This window comes from Mirounga angustirostris, unplaced genomic scaffold (assembly GCF_029215605.1).
Source record: "Mirounga angustirostris isolate CCGP_5_RB_7025 unplaced genomic scaffold, mMirAng1.0.hap1 SCAF_10, whole genome shotgun sequence".
NCBI lineage: Eukaryota > Metazoa > Chordata > Mammalia > Carnivora > Phocidae > Mirounga > Mirounga angustirostris.
The window spans coordinates 107,083,378-107,107,561 of record NW_026991718.1 but is presented as its reverse complement, the minus strand read 5'-3'; the positions used below and the strand labels follow the sequence as shown (position 1 = coordinate 107,107,561).

Here is a 24,184-nt window from a genome sequence, read left to right as displayed (position 1 = left end):
GATCTATTATTTGTGTATAACACCCAGTGCTCCATGAAGAACATGCCCTCTTTAATACCCATCACCGGGCTAACCCATCCTCCCACACCTCTCCCCTCTAGAACCCTCAGTTTGTTTTTCAGAGTCCATCGTCTCTCATGGTTCATCTCCTCCTCTGATTTCCCCCCCTTCATTCTTCCCCTCCAAGCAGGGGCCTTTTTTTGGTGACTCAAGACCAGTAACACTCCATGCAGTCCACTTGGCCCAGGGCAGATCTCTAGATACACAGATGCTCCAGCCACTGTCCTTCTCCCCAGTTTGCAAGCTGCTTCAGCTGACTTCCCACTGCCTCAATCTTCATTTAACTCTTGAACTCTCAAATAAAATTGCCCTATGGTCTCCTTCCCACTCTCCTCTAGCAGCATTATAGGAAGTCTTTGGGTGTTTGCAGCTCAGCAAGCATCCAGCCAGGAAATGAGATGTCAGTCTCCCATCCTGCAAACAAACGCACTTTTTGTGAACTGTTCTCAAGGGGTCTCTCACTTGGCTGAGGTAGGAAGCACCATCATGAAACAGTGCAGGGCTCCCTATCAAATAGATTCTTTTTCCAACTAGTCCCCTTTACATTTCTAGTTCTGACAGCCCCTGTGCCAATTCACTGTGCCTGGGTTAGTGAGTCTTGGAGAGATGTGCCTGACTCCTCTCTTTGGAACGTGTGGGCACTTAAAACCCATGTTCTCTGGTTCTGAGGCTTCAGCCAAAAGTTGGACATATGAAAATTTCTACTTAACAGCCTGTAATAGGTTTGTGAATATATGTGTCATCATTCAATTTCCTCCAGAAGCCGACCCTGAGACAAAAAATCTGACTGGAAATAATTTATTTTGGAGATAATTGTAAGAAACAGAGACAAGGAGTGGAGAAGTAAAACAGGGAAGGAAAGGCAGCCCCAAAGAGCTTGCTCTCAGGAACGTTCCATTGTGGATCACTAAAGCTTAGTCCCACTGGGAAACTCTCAGAGCCTCTGTGGAACACACACCTCAGAGAGATCTGGGAATCTGGGGGGAAATCTCAGCATTCTGTAGATTTTGCAGGGCAGCAGTTTCCATGGTATTGCCATTTTCCTGACATGCCCTGTTTTCTCACCCTCCTCTGCAGACCTGTAGTCTACCCCACGCCGCTCCCACCTTCCCTTCCTGGCTGGCTGATGAACTCTGCTAGAGTAGATGGAGTATATTTCCTTTCGCCATTGATGTTGAGATTGACCATGTAATCTGTTTAGGCAAATATGCATGTACCACAGTGCTTGACACGTAGTAAGCATTTATATATGCAAATGAAATTAATTAATGAGTTTTGAGAGAAAACCTCAATTCAGTACCTGTATTGCTAGGTGGGCTAGTTTGACCTATATGCCATTTGTATGTCTGTTTGCTTTCTGGTTCTTTGCTCTGTTCTGTATCATTGAAGGTACTGTTCCTTGCAAATCATATTGCTCAGTCTTCCCTGTCAGTATACCCAGGTATGCTCAGCCAATAAGAGGCACAGGCACTGAAAGAAAAGAGAAGCCAAGGGGCGCCTGCATGGCTCAGTCGTTGGGCGTCTGCCTTCGGCTCAGGTCATGATCCCAGAGTCCTGGGATCGAGCCCCGCATCGGGCTCCCTGCTCGGCGGGAAGCTGCTTCTCCCTCTCCCACTCCCCCTGCTTGTGTTCCCTCTCTCGCTGTGTCTCTCTCTGACAAATAAATAAAAAAATCTTTAAAAAAAAAAAAAGAGAAGCCAAGAGAGTTCTCCCCCTTTATCTCCTTGGGAAGAGAATGCTGCATTGGCAGCAGTGGCTGCTTCTCTTCTGTGTTTCCGGCTCTTACCAGACAACCCCTCCTCCATGGCCCCAAATTCCACCTTCCTAGCCTGCAGAATTTCCCACTCTTACCAAGTGGCTCAAGCTTCTGGGCTCCAGTGGGGACACAACATTTCTTTATCCTTCCATTCCCTTAGGGGTGTAGCAGCTGCCTGCATTTACTAATCTCTGCGCTTCCTCTTGTTCCCCTATTTGCTCTTTCAGGTTTTCTAATCCCTGTGTATTATTTCCTTTATTAAATTCCTTATAGTGGTTTCATTTTCCTGGCTGGACCCTCATGGATAATCTATTTCAGGAGCCATGTACAAAACCATGCTTTTTTCTGGACCCTGCTTCCTAAAGGAGATTTGTTTTCCTCCTTAATTTTTCTTTGAGAGCATTCCTGACAAATGCTCTTCCCTATGGCTTCTCTTCTTTTCCTAGGGTAATAGTATTTTATACTACTTGAGATAAGATTACATCCAAAACATTATCAGTAATCAAAAAGCTAAGTCTGCCCAATATTGTAAAGATGTCAGCTGCTCCCAAATGGATCCATAGATTTAATGCAACTCTTCTCAAAATCCTAACAGATTTGTCACATGGCAATTGGCAACTGATTCTAAAATTTATATGAAAATGCAAAGGCCAAGAATAACCAATGCCCTCCAGAAGAAAAACAGGATGGGAAGACCTTTTTCACCAGATATCAAGACTTATTAAAAAGCTGTGGTGTAGAGAAAGTGTGGTACTGCTCCAAGGATAAACAAATAGACCAATGAGACAGAATAGATCAGTATTCTGGAAGAGTCTAGAAACATACCTATGCACATATGAACTCTAGGGTTGTTTTTTTTTTTTTTTTTTCAGTGACACTACACAGTAGGCGAGAAAGGATGGTCACTTCCATAAAAAATTCTCAGGACAACGAAGTGGCAATGTGGTAAAAAGTGTGACTGTACCCTTAACTCATGCCAGGTTTATTCTAAGCTCTGGTTCCTAAGGAAAATATTGGTTTTCCTCTGTCATCCTGCTTTGAAATAATTCCTTGGAAATGCTCCTTCCAAAAGCTTTTATTTTTTTTCCCCTGGTACACGGAGATCTAAATATGAGAGGCAAAATAATAAAAAGTTTGTAAAATAATGAGAACTAAGAAAGGTCAGTCTGAATATAGGAACTGGCTGTGGGTCAATTCACAATAATGAAAAGACTTTTCTTGATGAGTAATAAACTCAGCCCAAGTCCTGTCTGAGAAGCCACAAGATGACATTAACATTTTTAACCCTGTGCTTTACAAGAGAGCAAGACAAAAGGGAAATTGCTGAAACACTGGAATGTAGATGCTCTTGGAAGGTGCCAATTTCTAAGTACTATTGGCAATCAGTGTATTTTAAACAGCAGTTGGAACCCTTATATAATTTCAAAAATAGCTAAGGAATTTCTCCCAGATCAGCACCCAAGGAAGGGCCAGTCTTCCCTTAACATCTTCTTTGTCTGTACCCACTTCTTTCCAGAGGTTTTATACAGACTCTCTTGTGCCAAGAACATTCTTTTCTGTTTGTTTTAAAATAATATCAGATTTCAGAAAAATCCAAAATAGTATTAAAAATTCCCATATACCTTTCACCCCAGTTTCCCAAATGTTGCCCTGTTTGCTTTAATATTCCCTCTTTTCCTCTCTCTAACTCTATCTCTGTTTTTTTCTAAAACATTTGGGGGTAAGTTGTACATATGACACCTTTTATCTCTAGCTACTTCAACATGCATTTCCTAAAAACAAAGATATTTTCTTACATAATCACAGTACAATTCTCAAGATCGGGAAATTAACATGGATACAATATTTATTATGTAATCTACAGATCTTGTTCAAATTTTACCAATTGTCCCACTGATATCCTTTTCAAGACTATTCTTCTAAATATTCTGTGGCCATGGTCTTGGTGAAATAATTCCCAGCCTCTTTAAAAAGATGTAATGCATGCTTAAAGGATTTGAGCCTCATTGATTTTCAGGAAAAAGACACTGAAACTTCCGTTTAGCTGTGCATGAAGACATCTGCCTTTCCTAAAAAAGACCCCAAATGAAGTTTCACTCTATTCCCCAAAGCCTATGTTATCAGAGAAGATTCTGGATGGTTTCTCTTTGGTGTAGGGACTTGCATGCTTTTTTTTTTTTCCTGATTCCTCATTAGACTGAGAGAACTCACGTTAAAAATATCCTGGAAGATGTTTTCACCTTCCTTTCACACATAACGAAATACCTTCCTATTTCAATTTTAAAGCAAGACAGGATGCACAGTGCTTATGGGATTTACTAGATTCTATAAGCAGGTTATTCCATTACCTGACACTAGGGCTCTGTTATAAAGGAGTAATTAAAGGCCAAAGGGTAATAACCTAAATAAATGCCTATCACAAAGTGGACTGGTTAAATAAATTCTAGTTAATACAGTCAATGTAATAATAGAGCAGCCATTCAAAAGAAGCTGCAGCTATGTATGTTTCAAGATAAATTAAGCCTAAACAACAGAAAGTGGTTAAGTAGTATAGACTCTGCAGAGGGTAATTAGAGAACTTGAGGAGATAGAAGTAGAAGGCAGACATTTATAGTAAACCCTTTTGTACCATCTGACTTAAAAATTGTTTACCACATGTATATGTTGTGTTCAGAGAAAGAAAGAGAGAAAATCACGAATAGTCCGTAGGTAGGTAGGTAGACGGATTTAAGACTAAAAATTTGAAGCAACACCAGGCTCCATATTCTCCAGCTGCACCTTTTATTTTGAAAGCCATCACTCCTTTTTCCATGTCCCCCCACCGTTTAGTCCTCTTTAGTTAGCAGGAGTCTTATTCTCGGCTAGGTAGTGAAGACACAAACCAGCCTTAGTCCTAGATACACTTTCAACAAAACAGCACACCATACACAGTCTCAAACACACGTTTTCAGGTTTGGAGGTGGGGTGGAGTGAGATGAGGAACAAGCCTGGGCAATCTAAGAGGGGCCTCCGTCTCTCCCCTTGCGTTAGATTTGCACTACCTTCCCTCACCCCTTCATTCCTACGTGCGCCTTACTGCCCACCCCCGCTCCAGACCCCAAGCACCCAGGAGACTGGACTCGCTTAAATTTCCTCCTACCTGCGCCGCGGCCCGGGGCGGGGGTGGGGGAGCTCGTGACGTCAGGGCTTAGCGAGGGGGCGCCGCCTCCTGGGTTCCCACCCCTCCTGGCCCTGCGGCCCGGCTTGCCCTTTAAAAGAGCGGGGCCTGCGTCAACCGTACCACACCGCGGGGACCTGGACACACAGCTGCTTTCCCGGAGCATCTTTATCTCGCCTTCTGCCCGCATCTCACTCACCGGTCCAGCCGCCATCCTCTTCGTGCAGATTCGGCCGAGCGGAGCCATGCAGCCGGCGGTGTTTCTCGGCCTCCTGGGAGCCGCGGTGGTGGCCGGTGAGTGGGCTCGGCCGGCTGTTCAGCACCGTGGACAGCGCCAGCCTCGGTCTTCCGGCCGCTGGGGAACCAGCTTGTAGATACTGGGGGAAGAGGAAGGGTTGAGTGGAAGGTTTCTCCTTCTTGCTTGAGATTCTTAATTTCTGAAACTCCCTGCTTCATCGTCTGACTTGGAAAAAGCCAGAGGGCTTCCTAGCCCAACCGGAAGAGTCTCAGTCTTTTCATATCTGAGTTTTCCTGTAGATAGAGAAAAACGTGCCTGCGCCTCCAAGGAAACCCCACACTTTGTGCTCACTTCTAAAATGTCAAGCTCTCTCTACCTGGCTAGAGAGATGCTGCTAAAATCTTAATATGTAACTGGAATTAAGTATTTGTTTGGTTTTTTAAAGCCAGAGAACTATGGAGACACCAGAGTACATGTACTATGATATTAGTTGGCACCTGCATAATTTCCTTTATTATCATTATTATTTAAACATGATGAGATGAAAATAAGTCTCATATGTATATAAGATATCATATCTTTTTCTTAACATGTTCCTCTATATGTGTGTCTTTATGTATATGTATGTACAAGTTTAACGTAATTTTTTTTGTATTTTATAGTTCCATTTCTGGGGAGAGGTAATTTCATACCCAAATTCATCCATTTTTAAGTATGAATGGAATCTGCAGTAGATATTTTGACTTTTGTACTCCAGGAAAATAACAATTATAAAACAACCACAAAGATATCCTTGAAGAAGTAAAAACAAAACTAAACAAACAAAAAACCAAAACATCATTTTAGTCAATTCGGGAGGATGTAATTTTAAGTAGTAGATATTTGACAGTGTCTCTTTATGTGTGGAAGACTGTAGGGTTAATCTTTCAAACTACTATGAATCTTGAAGAAATGATCTCTGGAGATTTGGAAAAGTGTGTGTGCGTGTGCGTGTGCGTGTGTGTGTGTATGTGTGTTGAAGTAAAATCACTAGACCATTTACCAGGGAAGTAAATATGCTACCACCAGATTAAACTGGAGGTTTTCTGTTACTGTTTTAATAACCTCATAGGATATTGTTCTTATCTGAGATTGAGATTCCTAACTGGAATTGAGGTATTGCCAACCATGAATATGAAGTTTCCAATGACAGCAATTGCTGGATCCCAAATATAAAGACACAAAAAGAAAACCAATGGTAATTTATTTTATTGCAAGCTACACACATTCAGAATTTTCTAACTTTTTTTTTAAAGATGTTATTTATTTATTTGACAGAGAGATACACCGCGGGAGAGGGAACACAAGCAGAGGGAGTGGGAGAGGGAGAAGCAGGCCTCCCACTGAGCAGGGAGCCCAATGCCAGGCCTGATCCCAGGACCGTGGGATCATGACCTGAGCCGAAGGCAGACGCTTAACGACTGAGCCACCCAGGTGCTCCCAGAATTTTCTAACGTTCTTGTCACTCTTATAAATTGCCTATAAATGTTCTTAATTTAAAGAAAACTAAATGAATATTTAGAGTCTTTTCCAGTCAAAAATATTTTCAAAAAGAAACTGCTTAAAATGCTATAGCTATGCTATACATTGTGCTTTAGACTACAAAACAGTGTCATTTGTGAGACTTATTTTACTATAGTGGTAAAATATTTATAGCTCCTTTATGCAAGAGAATATTTTAAGAAGGGTTCATATTTTAATATTGGCTAAATTAGAGACATTATTTTTTGAGAGATTATATTCTTTAAAAAATTATCAAGCTATAATTCACACATCATAAAATGTACACTTTTAAAGTGCATAATTTAGTATATTCACAGATTCTGTAATCATTATCAAATGTCAGAAGTTTTCCATTACCCCAGAAAGAAACACCTATGCCCGTTAGCAGTCATTTCCCATTCCCACCTTCCACAAATGCCTGGAAATGAAACATGGTAACCTTCAAGCAAAGTTTGCTATTTAGCAAAATCACAGGGCTGAAGAAAACCTCAGGAAACCATCTGGTTCATTTCCTACCCTTAAGAGCTTCTGAAGGGAGATCCATACCTTTCTACAGTAGCTACTGGGCACTCTAAAAAATTAATATGAGTGAAGTAGCTCTGTGATATCCATATTATACTGGGTAAAATAGTTTCTGCATTCAGATGAGGTTGCTTAACTTTTTAAACTATAGCTGCATTTTTATTCTGGAATCAAACCTTAGTTTGACAGTCTTGTGATATATAATACTCTGGAAGTTATTCTCAGGTTTATCATACAATATAATTTGAAGATTTTCTACCATCTGACTACTTCACTTTTATCATAATCTTTGGGTTTTCTTTGGTGCCTACTGAATCTTAATTTATACAAAAATAAGTCAAGCTACTTTAGGGGAATCAACATGTCTTTGATTATTACTTTGCTGTCACAGATTCTATTGGAAGAAATACAGTCGAACTTAGGTGTCTCACCAAGATGCATAATGCACTTTTATAAGGAGACCTCAGCTCCTTTCCATCAAAAACAGGCCTGAAGAGTCTCAGAGAAACAGGACTGTCCTGCAATAACAAACATGAGCTATAAATTGTTTAGAGTGATAAAGAAAATATATCTCGGAACACCTGGGTGGCTCAGTCGGTTAAGCATCTGCCTTCTGCTCAGGTCATGACCCCAGAGTCCTGGGATGGAGTCCCACATCGGGCTCCTCGCTTGCTCCTCTGCCTGTTGCTTCCCCTGCTTGTGCTTGTGCGCTCTCTTTCTGACAAATAAATTTTAAAAACCTTTAAAAATTAAAAAAAAAGAAAAATATTTATCTCTGCCCAAATCTGATGACTGTTAATAGTTAGGCAATGTCAGTAGTTAATAAAAGTACCTACTTTACATTTGGGGGGGGGGAGTTATTAGCAAGAAACTGCATTACAAAGAAGGTTTAGTAAAGCTAGATTTTAAAAAGGCACCTTCTAGCTTATTAGAGGAGTAATTCTCTCAGTTATTTCTTTCCACAGAATTTTACAGATTCAGGTGCAAAGAATAAGTGCCAGAGTGGGAATGTTCCCAAATAATAGCCATTTGGGGGATAAAATAATGGCCCAGCATACTGGACCCTGGGTGCCAAAGGCAGGCCATCTGGATCTTGTTTGAACTAAATTTCAGGAAGATCGTGGGGTCTTCTTACCTTGTTAACCACTTCTCAAACAGTTTACACATGATTTTAACATGCTGGATAGCTTTGGGCTTCTTGAAACAATTGAAGTAGATCCCCGGCCATGCTTTAAAAAGGAAAATTCAGTAAGGTGAGTACATGGAATAGGTGTTTTATTTCAAGATTGAGCTCTATGATCTGTAATTGATTAGAGGCAGGCAGTTAAGAAGGCTTGGAGAGCAAATATTTTGTGAGGAGAGGTCAGGTTGCTGGTTAAAAATAAATTGCATTTGAGTTGCTTTCATCTCTGATGTCTGAGAGTATTGCTCTTGCTCCAGCTAGTTCTTCTCTTGCTCAGGGATCTAGAAGAATTTTCTGCACTGAGCTTCTTCAGCTATAATAGCAATTGTCTACTCCAGGGAATGCCAGGAGAACTGTGGAGATGGGCCTACATGTAAATGCTTTAGCTTCTCCAATGGAAAGGGCTTAGACAGAACAAAGTCAGAGTGAAAGATGAAAGAATCAAAGCAACTTTGAAAGAAAAAAATGGCTTTGGAAAATTAAAAGCACCTGAAACATCTCCTAAGAAGACAAAGGCATTTGAATCACTGGTTTAAAACAAGCAGAGTCTCAAAAAAATAAAATAAAATAAAATAAAAAATAAAACAAGCAGAGTCTCAAGAAATTTAATTTGAATAAATTAAAATTTATTCTTCTGTTTTTAAAGATTTTATTTATTTACTTGACAGAGAGAGAGAGTAGCAGAGGGAGAGGGAGCGGCAGACTCCCTGCCGAGCAGGGAGCCCGATGCGGGGCTCGATCCCAGGACCCTGAGATCATGACCTGAGCCGAAGGCAGACGTTTAACCATCTGAGCCACCCAGGCGCCCCTAAAATTTATTCTTTTAAAATATCCTCATTAGCCAGCTGTTAAACACCTATTTGTACATGATATTACAGAATTGATGCTGTACTAGAAGAATGAGATCACTCCCCTGCTCTTTACTCATGGCTGCAGACAACGTGGGGAAAGGGAAATGCAACACTGATAGAGATGCGTAAGCAACCTTGTTCAGACAAAGGACTGGGGGTAAAAATGAAGTAATTAGTGATATAAGATAATCACAAGCACGTCTTCAAAAATAAAGTGAGTTTTGGGAGGGATATTTTCTTGGGGGTAGGAATAGGTAGAGGGAATCACAAATCTTTACCCATTTTGGATAGGCAGAAGAGTTGAGGAGGGTACCCTGGTTTCATTTAAACTAGGTTTTAAACTTTTTGTTTACATTTAGAAAACTGCACAGATCATAGTATACAGCTTAATGAATTTTTCACTCATTGAGCACATCTGTGTAATCAGTACCCTGATCAAGAAACAGAACGTTGCCGGGCGCCTGGGTCGCTCAGTTGGTTAAGCGACTGCCTTGGGCTCAGGTCATGATCTTGGAGTCCCTGGATCGAGTCCCGCATCAGGCTCCCTGCTTGTCAGGGAGTCTGCTTCTCCCTCTGTCCCTTCCCCCTCTCATGTGCTTTCTCTCTCTCTCATTCTCTCTCTCTCAAATAAATAAATAAAATCTTAAAAAAAAAAAAAAAAGAAACAGAACGTTGCCAGGGCACCTGGGTGGATCAGTTAGTTGAGGGTCCTACTCTTGGTTTTGGCTCAGGTCATGATCTCAGGGTCGTAGGATCGAGCCACGCTTCGGGCTCCATGCTCAGCGGGGAGTCTGCTTGAGATTCTCTCCCTCTCCTTCTGCCCCTCCCCCACTTGTTCCCTCTCACTCTCAAATAAATGAATCTTAAAAAAAAAAAAGAAACCGAACATTGTCAGTATCTCAGAAGCTCTCTTTGTGATGTGGATTTGAATTATACTGCATATTAGACAGTATTCATTTCCAAATCATGTTTAAGACATTGCTAGGGAAAACAGCTGTGTGTGTGTGTGTGTGAGAGAGAGAGAGAGAGAGCGCACTGGGGCAATTTTGGCTCCTGGACCGATCTTCTTCAACTATCTCCATTTTGCTCAGCTGTGACTCTGCCCCTCTCTCCATATAATGTGCAGAGGGTGGAGGTGATTTTGTGATTTTGGGGTCACACAGCTTCCAAAAATCAACTAAAGTCTTCCCATTTATTTTTCTCCTTCAAAGCAGTCAGTTCTGTGCCAGTGGATAACAGGAACCACAATGAAGAAATGGTAAGTTGAATTGGAAGTCCAGAATCTAGACTTTTATCTAGATGCTAGATTCTCCCACTCCTTATCATATCAAACCAAACCAAACAAAAAAAACAAAAACAAATGACAGCAACAGGAAACCTACAACAGAGTCTTACAAAGCTAGGTTTTCATCCCTAAGGGGACGGAGGCAGAGAATGTCCCTCCTGCCCTGGGCTCTCATTTCCTTCCTGGATGTCTTTAGTGTCCCGGAGGATAGCTGTCATCACCATTTTCCTTCCAACCTGCAAGAAATGGGTGTTTATTTCTCGTCTCTTATGTAATCTTGACCCGATGCTGTTTTGCACTGTTCTGTGGAGAAGCTTCTGAGATTTCACTATGGTCCTGTAAATCTACATTTCTGCCCCAAGGATCCCACACCAGTACAGGCCACAGAGCCAAGCCTCTTGCTACAGCTGCTCTGGGTTGAGTTAGTCTCTCATCCCAGTGACACCAGCTTTTGCCAACGTGCTCTTGGGTTTCCCCCACCCCCAGGTGACTCGCTGCATCATCGAGGTCCTCTCAAATGCCTTGTCGAAGTCCAGCGCTCCACCCATCACCCCAGAGTGTCGCCAAGTCCTGAAAAAGAGTAAGTGTCCTACACTGCAGGAGATCTTTGTCCCTCAAGTGGTCCTTTCTCCCACTCCCTCCACTACACCTTCCACTTTACCTCCAAATGAAAGGGCGCAGGGGAGGGCATAATGAATTGGGAAGAGTGCGGATTAGACTAGGATCTGGGGAGATAGAAGATAATGGCTTCTAGTCCCACTCTGCCACTTCATAGCTGTGTGGCCACGGGGAAGGACCTCTTGCCTTTCTGGGCTTATTTTCTCAAAGTAAAATGAGGGAGTTGAACTCAATGACAGCCTTTGAGATAGCTATCAGTTCTTAAATTCCTTAGTTCCAGAGTTTGGATTTTTAGAACAGGCTTTCACTTGAATGGAGGGAAGTGTGGGGAGTGCTCGTTTGTGATTAGGTCGCAGGAGTTAAGTGTTCTGGGAATGCTGGAAGATGAAAGGATAGAAGGAGATCTTAAAATTATTCTTTGCCTTCTGCTCTTCTGACAGTGAGAAGTTAGAAGCTTGAAGGATGACTTGGAAACTTCTGGCCTCTTTACATGACAGATTGTTCAGGCCATTGTATTTATTTATTTATTAAAGATTTTATTTATTTACTTGACAGAGAGAGACACAAAGAGAGCAGGAACACAAGCAGGGGGAGTGGGAGAGGGAGAAGCAGGCTTCCCGCCGAGCAGGGAGACCAATGTGGGGACTCAATTCCCAGGGCCCTGGGATCATGACCTGAGCCGAAGGCAGACGCTTAATGATGGAGCCACCCAGGCGCCCCTGTTCAGGCCATTTTAATTTAGAGCTGATTAGAATGGGAGGTACTACCAAATGGTGGAGAACTGGAAGGGGGAGGCTACAAGAGGAGCAGCCGGTGAGTCAGAGCAGTGACCTTCTGAATCTAGAGTGGGATGCGTTCTCTATACAATCAACTTCTGTTGAAGATAAAAATTGAACAGAAATGCAAGCGGTATCCACTGGGAGTTGACAATGAAAGATCAGTTTTTCAAAAACTATGCCGTCTATCCTATGCATGAAGTCAACCTGATTCAGTCAAATCCAAAACACTGTTCTCTTCAACACCTTCTCTGCTTTTAAATTTTTAGTTAGGCTGGGAATAGTGGATTTGTTTTTCCTGTCACCTCCAAAATCTCCCATTGCAAGATATTACTCTCTTGCTATTGCCGCACATGAGCCATCATGCATAAAATGGTAAAAACAAGTATTGGCAATTGACCAAAAGAGTAACCTGGCAGGACTCAATCCACCATTGGGGGCTTCAGGGTAATCACAGATGTGGGGACCTGAGCCTCTATAGACCCCATGAATAGTGGGAGGAAGCTTCCCTACCAATCCCAGCATACATATCTTTCTGAATTTCTCCCCAAACTTCTTTTCCAGCCATTACAGGGAATAAATACAGACAGAATGAGTCTTCAGGCAGAGACTAAAGGCAGCTCCTCTGGGCAAACCTGTCTCACTATCTCCCTTCCCCTTCCCTCGTTTACCAGATGGATGCAGAAGTGTGGGGTCTGCCATAGTAGGTCATCAAAGAACTGTGATTGCTTAGGAAGAGCTGTTGAATGTAGGGCTCTGCTTGCCTGCCAAGATCAGACTCAGCCTTTAGGTTGTGGCCATAGTGATTCTAGCCTCTGCTTAACACAGACTGTGCCTTGGGGTCTTTAGATGTCTGTTGAGAGAGACCCAGGGAAACTGGTTAAAATCAAATGACTCATGTCTCTCAGAAAGGACCCTGGTGACACTCTACCCAGAGAACTATACAATGCTGAGATTGGGAGGGTTTAAGAGATCCTCCTGGTTGCAGACTCAGCAGCCAAGGCCAGACAGACAGCATAGGGTATAAGGCAGGATAAGAAGTGACTCACAAACTGGAGGATACATGTCCCTTTGCAGGGGGGTGGGGGGCAGATATTTCTCACTTCCAACCCTACTGGTGGAGAAATACAGACTTTGTTATCAGATTTGGATTTTTCAAAAGAAGTTAAAATTTGGATTTGTAAGCAATATCTCCTGGTATTTAAGTATTGCCTTTGAATTTGAAATGACTAAAAATGCTATTTAGGCCAACCAGAACTCACCTCTGAGTTACCACTTTGTGGCTTCTGCCCAATTCTAGTTTTCTCTCCTGCTGATGTGTCTTAAACTGATCAGAAGACTGGTGGAGCTTTTCAGCCAGCTGGATGGATGAAATCTCCCTCCTGCCCCTAGCCCATCTCATCTCCACTCCCCATTCTGTCCAGAGTGTCTGTGGAGCAAGCACATACTTGTTGAGTGAATGAGCACTTAGGGGAATAGAGGAGAATCATTGTTTTACAGCTTGGAGAGACCTTAGGGAATACATAGCCCAATTTCTTAACAGGTAAAAGAATCTGTTTGTCCAGGTTAATCTGGTCATCCTTGCAACAGAGACTTAAGGATAGAAGGTACATTTCCCCCTTTTTTACTGGAAAGTAAGGATAAGCTTCACACCTTGGTTTATCAGATTGACAATGACTATGTGCTGCTAATTACAGTCCTCCTCTGATCTCACCTGCGGGGACTTAAAGCTAAATTTAGGAGGAAGTTCTAAGACTAAGGCACAAGCTGCTACAGGGAGCACAGATTTAACTGGGAAAAAATAAAAATACTCTGTTCCTGACCAGTAGGCAGTAGGAAAGGGGTGACACAGCCCCCACCCTGGAAAGCTGAGATCTTGTCTGATTAGGGCTATGTCAACTGACTCTCAGAATGATGTCAGTATCTGCCCAAAGCCTCCTTGCTCACCTGTGCCGACCTGGACGGCCCCACCTGCTTCAATGCTGCACTGGCTCTTAAAAGACAAAATCACTGGGGAGGGACCAGCTCTCAGGTGTCTGGGTATGAAAGGTCAGAGACATTTCAGTTGATTCACAAAACATGAGGATGTTATCATGCCAGGCTATGCTTTAAGGAGAGAGGTACTGACCATCCACTATTTTCTGGACATTTTTACAATGACCAATTTTTTCCATTTTGCAAATGTTCAATTCAAAATGACTCATCAGTGCCATTCAGTAGAAATATATTGTGAACCACAAATATAACTTCAAATTTCTTAGTGGCTGCATTAAAAAAGTAAAAAGAGACAGGAGAAATTAATTTTAATAATATATTTTATTTTTATCCAGTGTATTTTATTCAATATATACTATTTAGACATCCAATAGATTTATTTATGTATTTATTTATAAAGCTTATCTTTTTTTTTTTTAGTAATCTCTACACCCAATGTGGGGCTTGAACTCACAACCCCAAGATCAACAGTCGCATGCTTTTCTGCTGAGCCAGCCACGTGCCCCCACACCCAAAATATTTATAATATATATTATCCATTACATCCAAAATATTTCAATATATAATCAATATGAAAAATTGAGATATTTTGCATTTTTTTTTCACACAAAGTCTTCAAAATCTGGTGGGTATCTTAGACTTATAGCTCATCTCAGTTTGGACCAGCCACATTTCAAGTACTCAAAGGGCTGGCAGCTCCCACAACAGACAGTGCAGATCTGGACCCAGAGCTACGAGAGGCCTTGGCTTCAGGAATTCTATCTGAACTCAGTGATGTAAGTTGAAATCCAAGCACTTGGAGCTAACAATCAGACAATGCTAGCTGCATATCACCTTTCATGAAATGCCCTTGAATTAAGGAGGATTTAGTAAAGGAGCTATTGACTTTTGGAAAAGATAGGAGAGGACACATTCAATTAAAATATCAGTTATACCTTTTACTTTGACTAATGAAACACAAAGATAACTCAGTATACTGGTCTTCATCTTCAACATCTGAGAATATGTTGGGCAGATGGGACCTGAGTGATGGAAGAAATGGTTCTTTCTACTGCTGGGCAGTTTTTTCAGGGAAGAAATATACACCCTTCTTATCACCAGTTACGAAGTTATATTGTCACTTATTGCTACAGTGAGTCTACACAGTTGATTGGATTAAAAAGGCTGATAAACTAATTATTTAAAATTTTAAATCCTTCTTTGAATCCAGATACTTCCCATTTTGGCTATTTAACTTTATTTAGCTGGATTCTAGCTACAGCTATTTACATAATGCTAATTTTTTAACCCTTACTTAGAGCAAATGCGGAAAGAAGGGTCCCTAATTGTACCTCTCTGAGTCTCAATGTCTTTGCAAAAAGGGGAGATTGAATTAGATGAATTCTAAGGTTTCTTCTGGTTCTAAATTCTAGCATTTCACAAATCTCTATTTGGATTTTAATTTGATCATTAATAGTACCAATGAGAGGGGCATCTGGGTGGCTCAGTTGGTTAAGCATCTGCCTTCAGCTCAGGTCATGATCCCAGGGTCCTGGGATCGGGTCCCACATCGGGCTCCTTGCTCAGCAGGGAGCCTGCTTCTCCCTCTGCCTGCATCTCTCCCTGCTTGTGCTCTGTCCCTCTCTCTGACAAATAAAATAAAAATAGAATCTTTAAAAAAAAAAAAAGCATCTGCTTTTGGCTCAGGTCATGATCCCAGGGTCCTGATATCAAGCCCCACTTCGGGCTCCATGCTCAGCAGGGAGTCTGCTTCTCCCTCTCCCTTTGCCCCTCCCCCCTGCTTGTGTGCTCTCTCACTCTCTCTCTCTCAAATAAATAAAGTCTTTAAAAGAAAAGAGTACCCATGAGAAATGCTGGCTGGGTGTTATGAAAAAAGTAAAAATAGAGTTTATTATTAGAGTTAAACACAGCCAAGGAGCTTTCATACCATTTTCTTTTAAAAGGAATCTGAGTATACTTTTTATTAACTTAAAAAATTATCCAAGTAATTTTTCAGGTCCTTTGGTTTTGTAGTATCATTGAGGCTGGTGCTTGTTGAACCACAAGCAATTCTGGAAGTTACACTTACGCTTCTTTATTTTCATTATAGGTAGAAAAGAGGTCAAAGATGAAGAGAAAAGTGAAAATGAAAACACACAGTTTGAAGTAAGATTGTTAAGAGACCAAGCTGATGCCTCAGAAGCCCACAGGCCTTCTGGTAGGGAGGAAGTCCCAGGAGAGGAGGACACCCAAGGTCCGACAGTGGCAGACACAGAGGGAGGGGGGCATAGCCGAGGAGCAAGCGAACCCCAAGGAGACCTCTACTCCTCTGACAGCCAAGTCTCGAAAGAAGCAAAGACACGCCATTTTGAGAAAACCAAGGAAGAGGACAGGAAGGAAGAGGAGGGGGAGAAATATCAGAAAAGGGAGCATGGGAGAGACGGCAGTGAAGAGAAAAACCTGGAAGAGCTAGAAGAGACACAAAATGCCTTTCTCAACAAAAGAAACCAGGCTACAGCTAAGAAAAAAGAGGAGTTTAAGGCCAGATATGGTCTACACTCTGCTGGGCCCCCTGAGGAGAAGACACACAGCCGGGAGAGGAGCAGCCAAGAGAGTGGAGAGGATATAAGAAGCCAGGAGAAACACCCTCAAGAGTCTAAAAGCCAAGTTGGGAGTCAGGAAGAATCTGAGGAAAGTGAGGAAGATGCTGACCCTGAGATGGACAAACGACATTGGAAGCCAAGACACCACCATGGGAGGACCAGGCCTGACAGGTCCTCTCAAGAAGGGAAACCTCCCTCCGAGGAAAGGGGACACCTCCGTGAGGAATCTGAGGAGTCAAACATGGGCATGGTCGGATTGGGGGACAAGAGGGACCACCATCCAGCCCACTATAGGGCTTCAAAGGAAGAACCCGAATATGGGGAAGAAATGAGGAGTTACCAGGCTGTCCAGGCTCCCAAGGACCTGGAGCAGGGACGATATGGGGGCAGAGGAAGTGAGGAGTACAGGGCTCCAAGACCTCCCAGTGAGGAAAGATGGGAGGAGGACAAGAGAAATCGCCCCAGCTCAGAGCTTGACAACACAGCCCAGGGATATAATGAAGAAAGTGAGGAAGAGAGGGGCCATGAGGGGGGATACCACCACAGAGCCAGGGGAGGGAAACTAGGTGCATATGCCATTCTAGACAACAAAGAAGAAAAACAGTTCTTGGGTGAAGGACACCACCGTGTCCAAGAAAGCCAGATGGACAAGGCAAGGAGGCACTCACAAAGTGAGTGGAAAGAGGAGGACAGAAATTACCTCAACTATGGCAAGGAAAGGGGTGAGGAAGAAGCCCAAGGGAAGTGGCAGCAGCAGGAGGACCTGGAAGATGCTACGGAGAGCAGGGAGGAAGCTAGGCTTCCAGGCAAACAGTATGCTCCCCATTACACCACTGACAAGAGGAAGAGATTAGGGGAGCTGCTCAACCCATACTATGACCCTTCCCAGTGGAAGAGCAGCCATTTTGAGAGAAAAGACAACATGGATGACAATTTTCTTGAGGGTGAAGAGGAAAATGGGCTGACCTTGAATGGGAAGAATTTCTTCCCAGAATATAACTATGACTTGTGGGAGAAAAAGCCCCTCGAAGAGGATGTGAACTGGGGATATGAGAAGAGAAATCTCTTCCCCAAACTGGATCTGAAAAGGCAGTATGACCGAGTGGCTGAACTAGACCAGCTCCTTCACTACAGGAAGAAGTCAGCCGAATTTCCAGACTTCTATGACTCTGAGGAGCAGATGAGCCCACGCCATGCAGCAGAGAATGAAAAGGACAGGGCTGGCCAGGGAGTTCTGACAGAGGAAGAGGTAGAGTGTGGGGCTTTTGTTTAAAATTATGATGGCTAATGTTAATATCTTCAAGACTATCTGAAAGTAATGTGGAGAAATTGGTGGGAATTAATTACCATGAGGATGTACCCCCAGTAAGAGCGTGGCAACAACCTCTGGGTTTAAGTTCCGTTGTCCATATCCTTGCCCACTTACCCTACTGCAGTGCTTCTCAACCTTGGCTGTATGTTGGAATCACCTGGAGGGCTTGAGTAATTACTGACGTTTGGGATCCACCCCCAGGGATTGTGTCTCTTTGGTGCTGGGTGCTACTTGGGCATCAGGATTTTTCCAAGCTTCCATGCGGTTTCAGTGTTCAGCCAAGGTTGACAACCCCTCTTTTGGTGTCTTCTTGGTCATTTAACTTTTCATCACTATTTCCCAGGGTAAGAAGGAACAGATGATTTAGAAATTAGTTGCTTTAGTCTATCCTTATCAGCTACTGGACTATAAAAATTAGTTTACATCTCAGATAGTTAACATTATCAGAACCGTACCTGCCTAAACAATGATTTTTTCCCTAATATTGAATTATGCTAGTTGGTGTTTCTCAAACTGGAATGTGCATCAGAATCTCAAGAGATTCCTAGCCTTCAGAGTTTCTGATTGAGTACGTCCTGGGTGGGGCCCAAGAATCTGCATTTCGGGTAAGTTCCTTGGTGATGCTGATGCTGATGCTTCTGGTCAGGGGACCACTTTGAGAACCGCTGATGCAGGGTGTCTCATATGGCTCTAACATATCAAAAATTCCCTCCTGTTCATACTCCCTCAAACCACAATAAAATTAATCGATCTGGAACCTCATGCCTCCACTTTTCTGTATTTTCTAGGAAAAGGAACTTGAGAACCTAGCTGCGATGGATCTGGAACTACAGAAAATAGCTGAGAAGTTCAGTGGTAACCAAAGGGGCTGATGGCCGTTGGAGCAAAGGGCAGTTTTAAGGAGCAGCCCTCACATTATCTATTTTCCACCGCTTCACTGAAAGATACCATTTAGTTACCCAAAGCAGAAAGTAGAAGTTACTGTTCATTCAATGTTTGACACAATTGGAAATGCTTTAATTTTTGCCAGAATGCTATTGAAAATACGAATAGCATGACTTGTAGCATATCCTTTCTCGCAAAATAGACATATTAACATGCTTGTGACAATGACTGTGCTGTCATCCTTGAAAAAAAAATACATTTGTCTTAGTTTGAAATAATAAAAGATTCACCTGAGGCCAAAGTTTCTTGTTTTTAGCTTTCTTTGGGCTAACAGGGAGGAGTGTGATTTTCAAATCTATTCTTTAAAGTAAAATTTAAAAGATAGCACTAGGATTTGTTGGTCTTTGGATGCAGAAGAGGGAAAAAAAAGCAAAACTTGGAAGTAAAAGAACGTCCACAATATAAAGTGAAAGGGTACAGGAAAAGACATCTGTTCCCTCAGGGCAAAGAAAGATTATTAAATAGGCTTGAAGAAAAGATTTCAAAAATGACCATAAGACATTTACTTTTTAAATCCTATTATCTGGAAAGCTCTGGGAGTAGCCAGCCATGGGTCATTTTTCAGGGCTTGAGGAGAGAGCCTGGATAATGGGAAGAACTCTGGACTGGGAATCGGAACATGTGGGCTAGTCCAGACAGATTCTGAGCCCTCGGGGCCTGATTTTTACTGTGTAAGAAGACAGGGCTCTGACTCTCTTACTAAGTAGCTGTATGACTTCGGACAGGTTGTTTTCCCTCTCTGGACCTCAGGTTCATCAGTAAAATAAGGATACCTGCCTTACTAGGTTGTTACGAGGATGACTGGAGTATGCAAAACAGTTAGAATAGTGCCTGGCATATGGCATGGTGTAGGAAATTTTGGCTGCTACCATTATTAACCCCGCAGCTAGCTTCCTACGGCAAGACAGGTGGAAAATGTCCTCTTCTCCTTTCTTTGACCTATCATCTCATTCCTCATCAATGGTGCCTCCGAAGGGATTGAGCCCCAGGTGCCACAGCAGTGAGCCACTTGGTAATATACCCTTTCTAGGCTGTCTTTATCTCCCTGTCCCACTTCCTACTGGTAACCTCAACTGATGTTTCCTGGAATCACCTCCCAAATAAACTGCTTGTCCTCAACTTATTTCAGGGTCGGCTTCTGGGGGACCGCAACCTAAGAAACCATCCAAAGCTAAGCTTGTATTATGGCAAATATATTTAAGGTACTGCCATTATAACCCTTTGTGTTACCGCATCTTGATACAAGTTACTAAGAAATGCTTAACACATTGTAGTAGACACATCTCTCCTTTTTCTCTATTGCAGCTCAGCAGAGAACAAAATCACTTCCTAATAAAGAGGATTCAAGGGCCCAAGACAAATAAGGATTTACTCACTGGATAAGGGAAGGCAAAACACGGCAATGCACCAAATGCTAGCCTGGCAGGTCACACACACACACACACACACACACACACACACACGGCACTGCTCATGAGAAGCTGCCGGCTGCTGGCAGGTGGAGCATAGCCTTGCATGGTCCTGGCTTCCTGTTGATGTCCTGTGCACTGGCCCATCCTTTCCGTTTAGTTTGCAAACACCTCAGGGCGGGGCAATGTTAGGCACAGATGACCTATCAAGGATACAGGAGACATTCAAGAAATCCCACCTGATCCATGGTGCCAGCAGAGGGCAATTAGGATCTCTGGGGATGCCATGCCACCTTTTCTTTAAGATGAACTCAAGGACTACCCGGGCCACTGTTTTCTCCTCTTTTGATCAAAGTAATATATGTTGATGGCAAGACATCAAGTAGTCCTGAAAAGCATATAGTGGGTTGAACTGTGTCCTCCAAAATGTTATGTTGAAGACTTAACCCCTGGCACCTGTGAGTGTGACCTTATTTGAAGATAGTCTCTGCAGATGCAATCAAGTTATGATGAAGTCATTAGAGTAGGCCCATATCCAGTATGACCAGTGTTCTTGTAAGAGGAGGAAAATGTGGATAGACACAGAGGAGAATGTCTTGTGAAGACATAAAGATGGTGGCAGAGACTGAAGCTGGGCTGCCACCAGCCAAGAAACATCTGGGGTCATCAGATGCTGGAAGAGCAAAGAAAGATTCTCCCTAGAACTTTCAGGGGGAGAATGGCCCTACAGACACCTTGATTTGGAACTTCTGTGAGACAACACATTTATGTTGTTTTAAGTCACTCAGTTTTTGATTCTTTGTTAGGGTGGCCCTAGGTATCTAATACTATCAGAAACAATGGCCTGTAACCCTCTCCTCCCAAATCCTTCCACAGATGTAACCATCTGTATTTTAGAGTTTTCCTATTTGAATATTTTAACTGTCATGGTTTCTAATATTTTATCAAGGAGGAGTTAAGGCATAGTGATGGAGCAGGAGGAGAGAAAGCGTTCTAGCATTACAAAATGAAAATACACAACATATCACTGTAAAATATAGTATAATTGGGAGATCTCAGGTGCTAAAATAATTGACTAACTACAATAATTACTACTCTGTAGCCCAGAAACCAGCCACTTGGGTACATAGCAGTCCTCACTGAGAAAGTAAAACACCTAAAGAAAGTGAGGGTGTAAGCCATGTGGACCCCTTGGGGAAGGACACTTCAGGAAGAGAGCAGTAAGTGCAAAGGCCCTGAGACAGTAACATGGTTGGTATGTTCGAAGATGAGTAGGGAGGCCCACGTGGAGGACATAGGAAGTGAAGTGGCATGGGCTAGATCACACAGGGCTCTGTAGGCCCTTGGTAAGGCCTTGTGCTTTCCCAACTGGAGAGATCTCAGTAGAGGACTGACAATATTTGCTTTACGTGATAACAACACTCCAGCTCCCGGGCACAAACACAAAAACCAGTAAGGAGACCACTGCAATAATCCTGGTGGGTCACTGTGATGTCTTGGACCAGGGTGTGGCACTGGGGGTAAAGAGAAGTCATCAAACTATGGATCTATTTTGGAGACAGAGGAAAGGTAGGGCTGAAGGATTTGGTGTGGCATAAGTGAAAGAGAGGTGTCAAGGATGAAAGCTTTAGGCCTGAGCAACGGGGAACAGCAGAGGTAGGGAGAACTGTAGGAGGGACTGGCTTGGGAAGGAAGATACGGGGAATTCAGGTTGGGTTATGTTAAGTCTAAGATGTGACCAGACACCCAAGTGGAGGTGTTGAGTCAGGCATATGGGCCTGGAGTTCAAGGGGCAGGGGGAGGATCTGTTCTAAAGACATCATGTGGGAGTCATCATCATAGAGATGGCATTTATTTATTTATTTATTTTATTTGACAGAGAGAGACATAGCGAGAGTAGGAACACAAGCAGGGGGAGTGGGAGAGGGAGAAGCAGGCTTCCCGCAGAGCAGGGAGCCCGATGTGGGACTCGATCCCAGGACCCTGGGATCATGACCTGAGCCGAAGGCAGACGCTTAACGACTGAGCCACCCAGGAGCCCATAGAGATGGCATTTAAAACCGGAAAACCAATAAATGAAGCCCAAAGTTAGTAGAAGGAAGGAAATAACAAAGATCAGGGTGGAAATAAATGAAATAAAGACTAAAAAGATAATAGAAAAGTTCAGTGAAACAAAGAGCTACTTCTTTAAAAAGATCAACAAAATTGACATGCTTATAGCTAGACCTACCAAGAAAAAAAAGAGAGGGCTCAAATAAATAAAATCAGAAACGCAAGAGGAGCTGTTACAACAGACGCCACAAAGGATCATAAGATACTACTATGAATAATTATATGCCAACAAATTGGACAACCTAGAAGATATGGATACATTCCTGAAAACATACAACCTTCCAAGACTGAATCATGAAGAATTAGAAAGTCTGAACAGACCAATTACTAGTAAGTAGGTTGAATTAGTCATCAAAAACCTACCAACAAACAGAAGTCCAGGACCAGACGGCTTCACTGGTGAATTCTACCAAACATTCAAAGAGGAATTAATACCAATTCATCTGAAAATGTTCCCAAAAATTGAAGAGGAGGAAATCCTTCCAAATTCATTTTTATGAGGCCAGCATTACTCTAATACCAAAACCAGACACGGACACAAGAAAATTACAGGCCAACATCCCTGATGAACATAGATACAAAAATCCTCAGCAAACTGAATTCAACAATACATTAAAAGGATCATACACCATGATCAAATGGGATTTATTCCAGAGATATAAGGATGGTTCAACATCTGTAAATCCATTAACATGACACACATTAACCAAATAAAAGACAAAAATCATCTGATTATCTCAATAGATGTAGAAAAAGCATTTGACAAAATTTAACATTTATTTATGATAAAAGCTGTCAACAAAGTAGGTATAGATATATAGGTATAGGTATTACCTCAATGTAATAAAAACCATATATGACAAGCCCATAGCTAACATCCCACTTAATGGTGAAAAACTAAAAGCTTTTCCTCTAAGATCAGGAATAAAATAAGGATGCCCACTCTTGCCACTTTTATTCAACATAGCATTGGAAGTCCTAGGCACAGCAATTAGGTAAGAAAAGAATTGGAATCCAAATTGGATTGGCATCCAAATTGGAAAGAAAGAAGTGAAACTGTCAAGATTTGCAGATGACATGATTTTACATACAGAAAACCTTAAAAACTCCACCAGAAAAAACCCATTATAATAAATGAATTCGGTAAAGTTACAGGATACAAAATCAGTATACAAAAATCTGTTGTGTTTCTATACACTAACAATGAACTATCAGAAAGAAAAATTCAGAAAAAAATCCCATTTACAATTTCATCAAAAAGAATAAAATATCTAGAACTAAATTTTTTTTTAAAGATTTTATTTATTTGAGAGAGAGAGAGAGCACGAGAGGGGGGAAAGGCAGAGAGAGGGAGAAGCAGACTCCCCAAGCAGGGCTTGATCCCAGTACCCCAGGATCATGACCTGAGCTGAAGGCAGACGCTTAACTGACTGAGCCACCCAGGCGCCCCTGTGCAGAAGCTTTGTAGTTTGATGTAGTTCCACTTGTTGATTTTTGCTTTTATTTCATTTGCTTTTGGTGTCAAATCCAAAAAATCGTGACCAAGCTTGATGTTAAGGAGCTTACTGTGTGTGTGTGTTTGTGTGTATGTGTGTATGTGTGTGTGTTTAGGAGTTTTATGGTTTTAGGTCTTACATTCACATCTTCTTTTAAATAGAGCCCAAATAAGCAAACTTTTAGACATTTAGGGTCCATCTGCTTTTCATACCTTCAGCATATACTCGGCATCTGCTGACCATTGATCGAAAGGGCCTAGTGGTTATCAGATGCCAAGCCTTTTAAGTTCTAAGACTCCTCCTGTCCTTCAGAGCTATCAGACCCAGAGACTCCACCTAAACACG

The 24,184-nt window shown here is 42.3% G+C and overlaps 2 protein-coding genes across 10 annotated transcripts in view; one reads left to right on the top strand and one right to left on the bottom strand.

Moving 5' to 3' along the window:
* TRMT6 (tRNA methyltransferase 6 non-catalytic subunit) overlaps positions 1-24,184 on the bottom strand; it is a 62,657-nt gene that overhangs the window by 21,819 nt on the left and 16,654 nt on the right. For 2 of the 9 annotated variants that reach the window (XR_010405781.1, XR_010405786.1), the window contains 3 exons: positions 13,251-13,417; positions 8,411-8,504; positions 5,173-5,350 (listed from right to left, as the gene is read on the bottom strand). Coding sequence is in view for 3 of the 9 variants with exons in the window: in XM_064572843.1 (XP_064428913.1) it covers positions 12,808-12,841; positions 13,251-13,417 (201 nt within the window). In the remaining 6 variants the exon portion in view is untranslated. Of the gene's footprint in view, positions 1-5,172; positions 5,351-8,410; positions 8,505-10,219; positions 10,831-12,792; positions 12,842-13,250; positions 13,418-17,807; positions 18,210-24,184 lie in introns of those variants that run through there. The other 7 variants (XR_010405782.1, XR_010405783.1, XR_010405784.1 and 4 more) reach the window with 7 other exon arrangements.
* Positions 10,503-19,059, top strand: CHGB (chromogranin B). Its single transcript, XM_054510011.2, has 4 exons — positions 10,503-10,567; positions 11,081-11,174; positions 16,073-17,814; positions 18,666-19,059. Exons 1-4 carry the CDS (start codon positions 10,565-10,567, stop codon positions 18,747-18,749), a joined length of 1,923 nt encoding a protein of 640 aa, XP_054365986.2. The 5' UTR covers positions 10,503-10,564; the 3' UTR covers positions 18,750-19,059.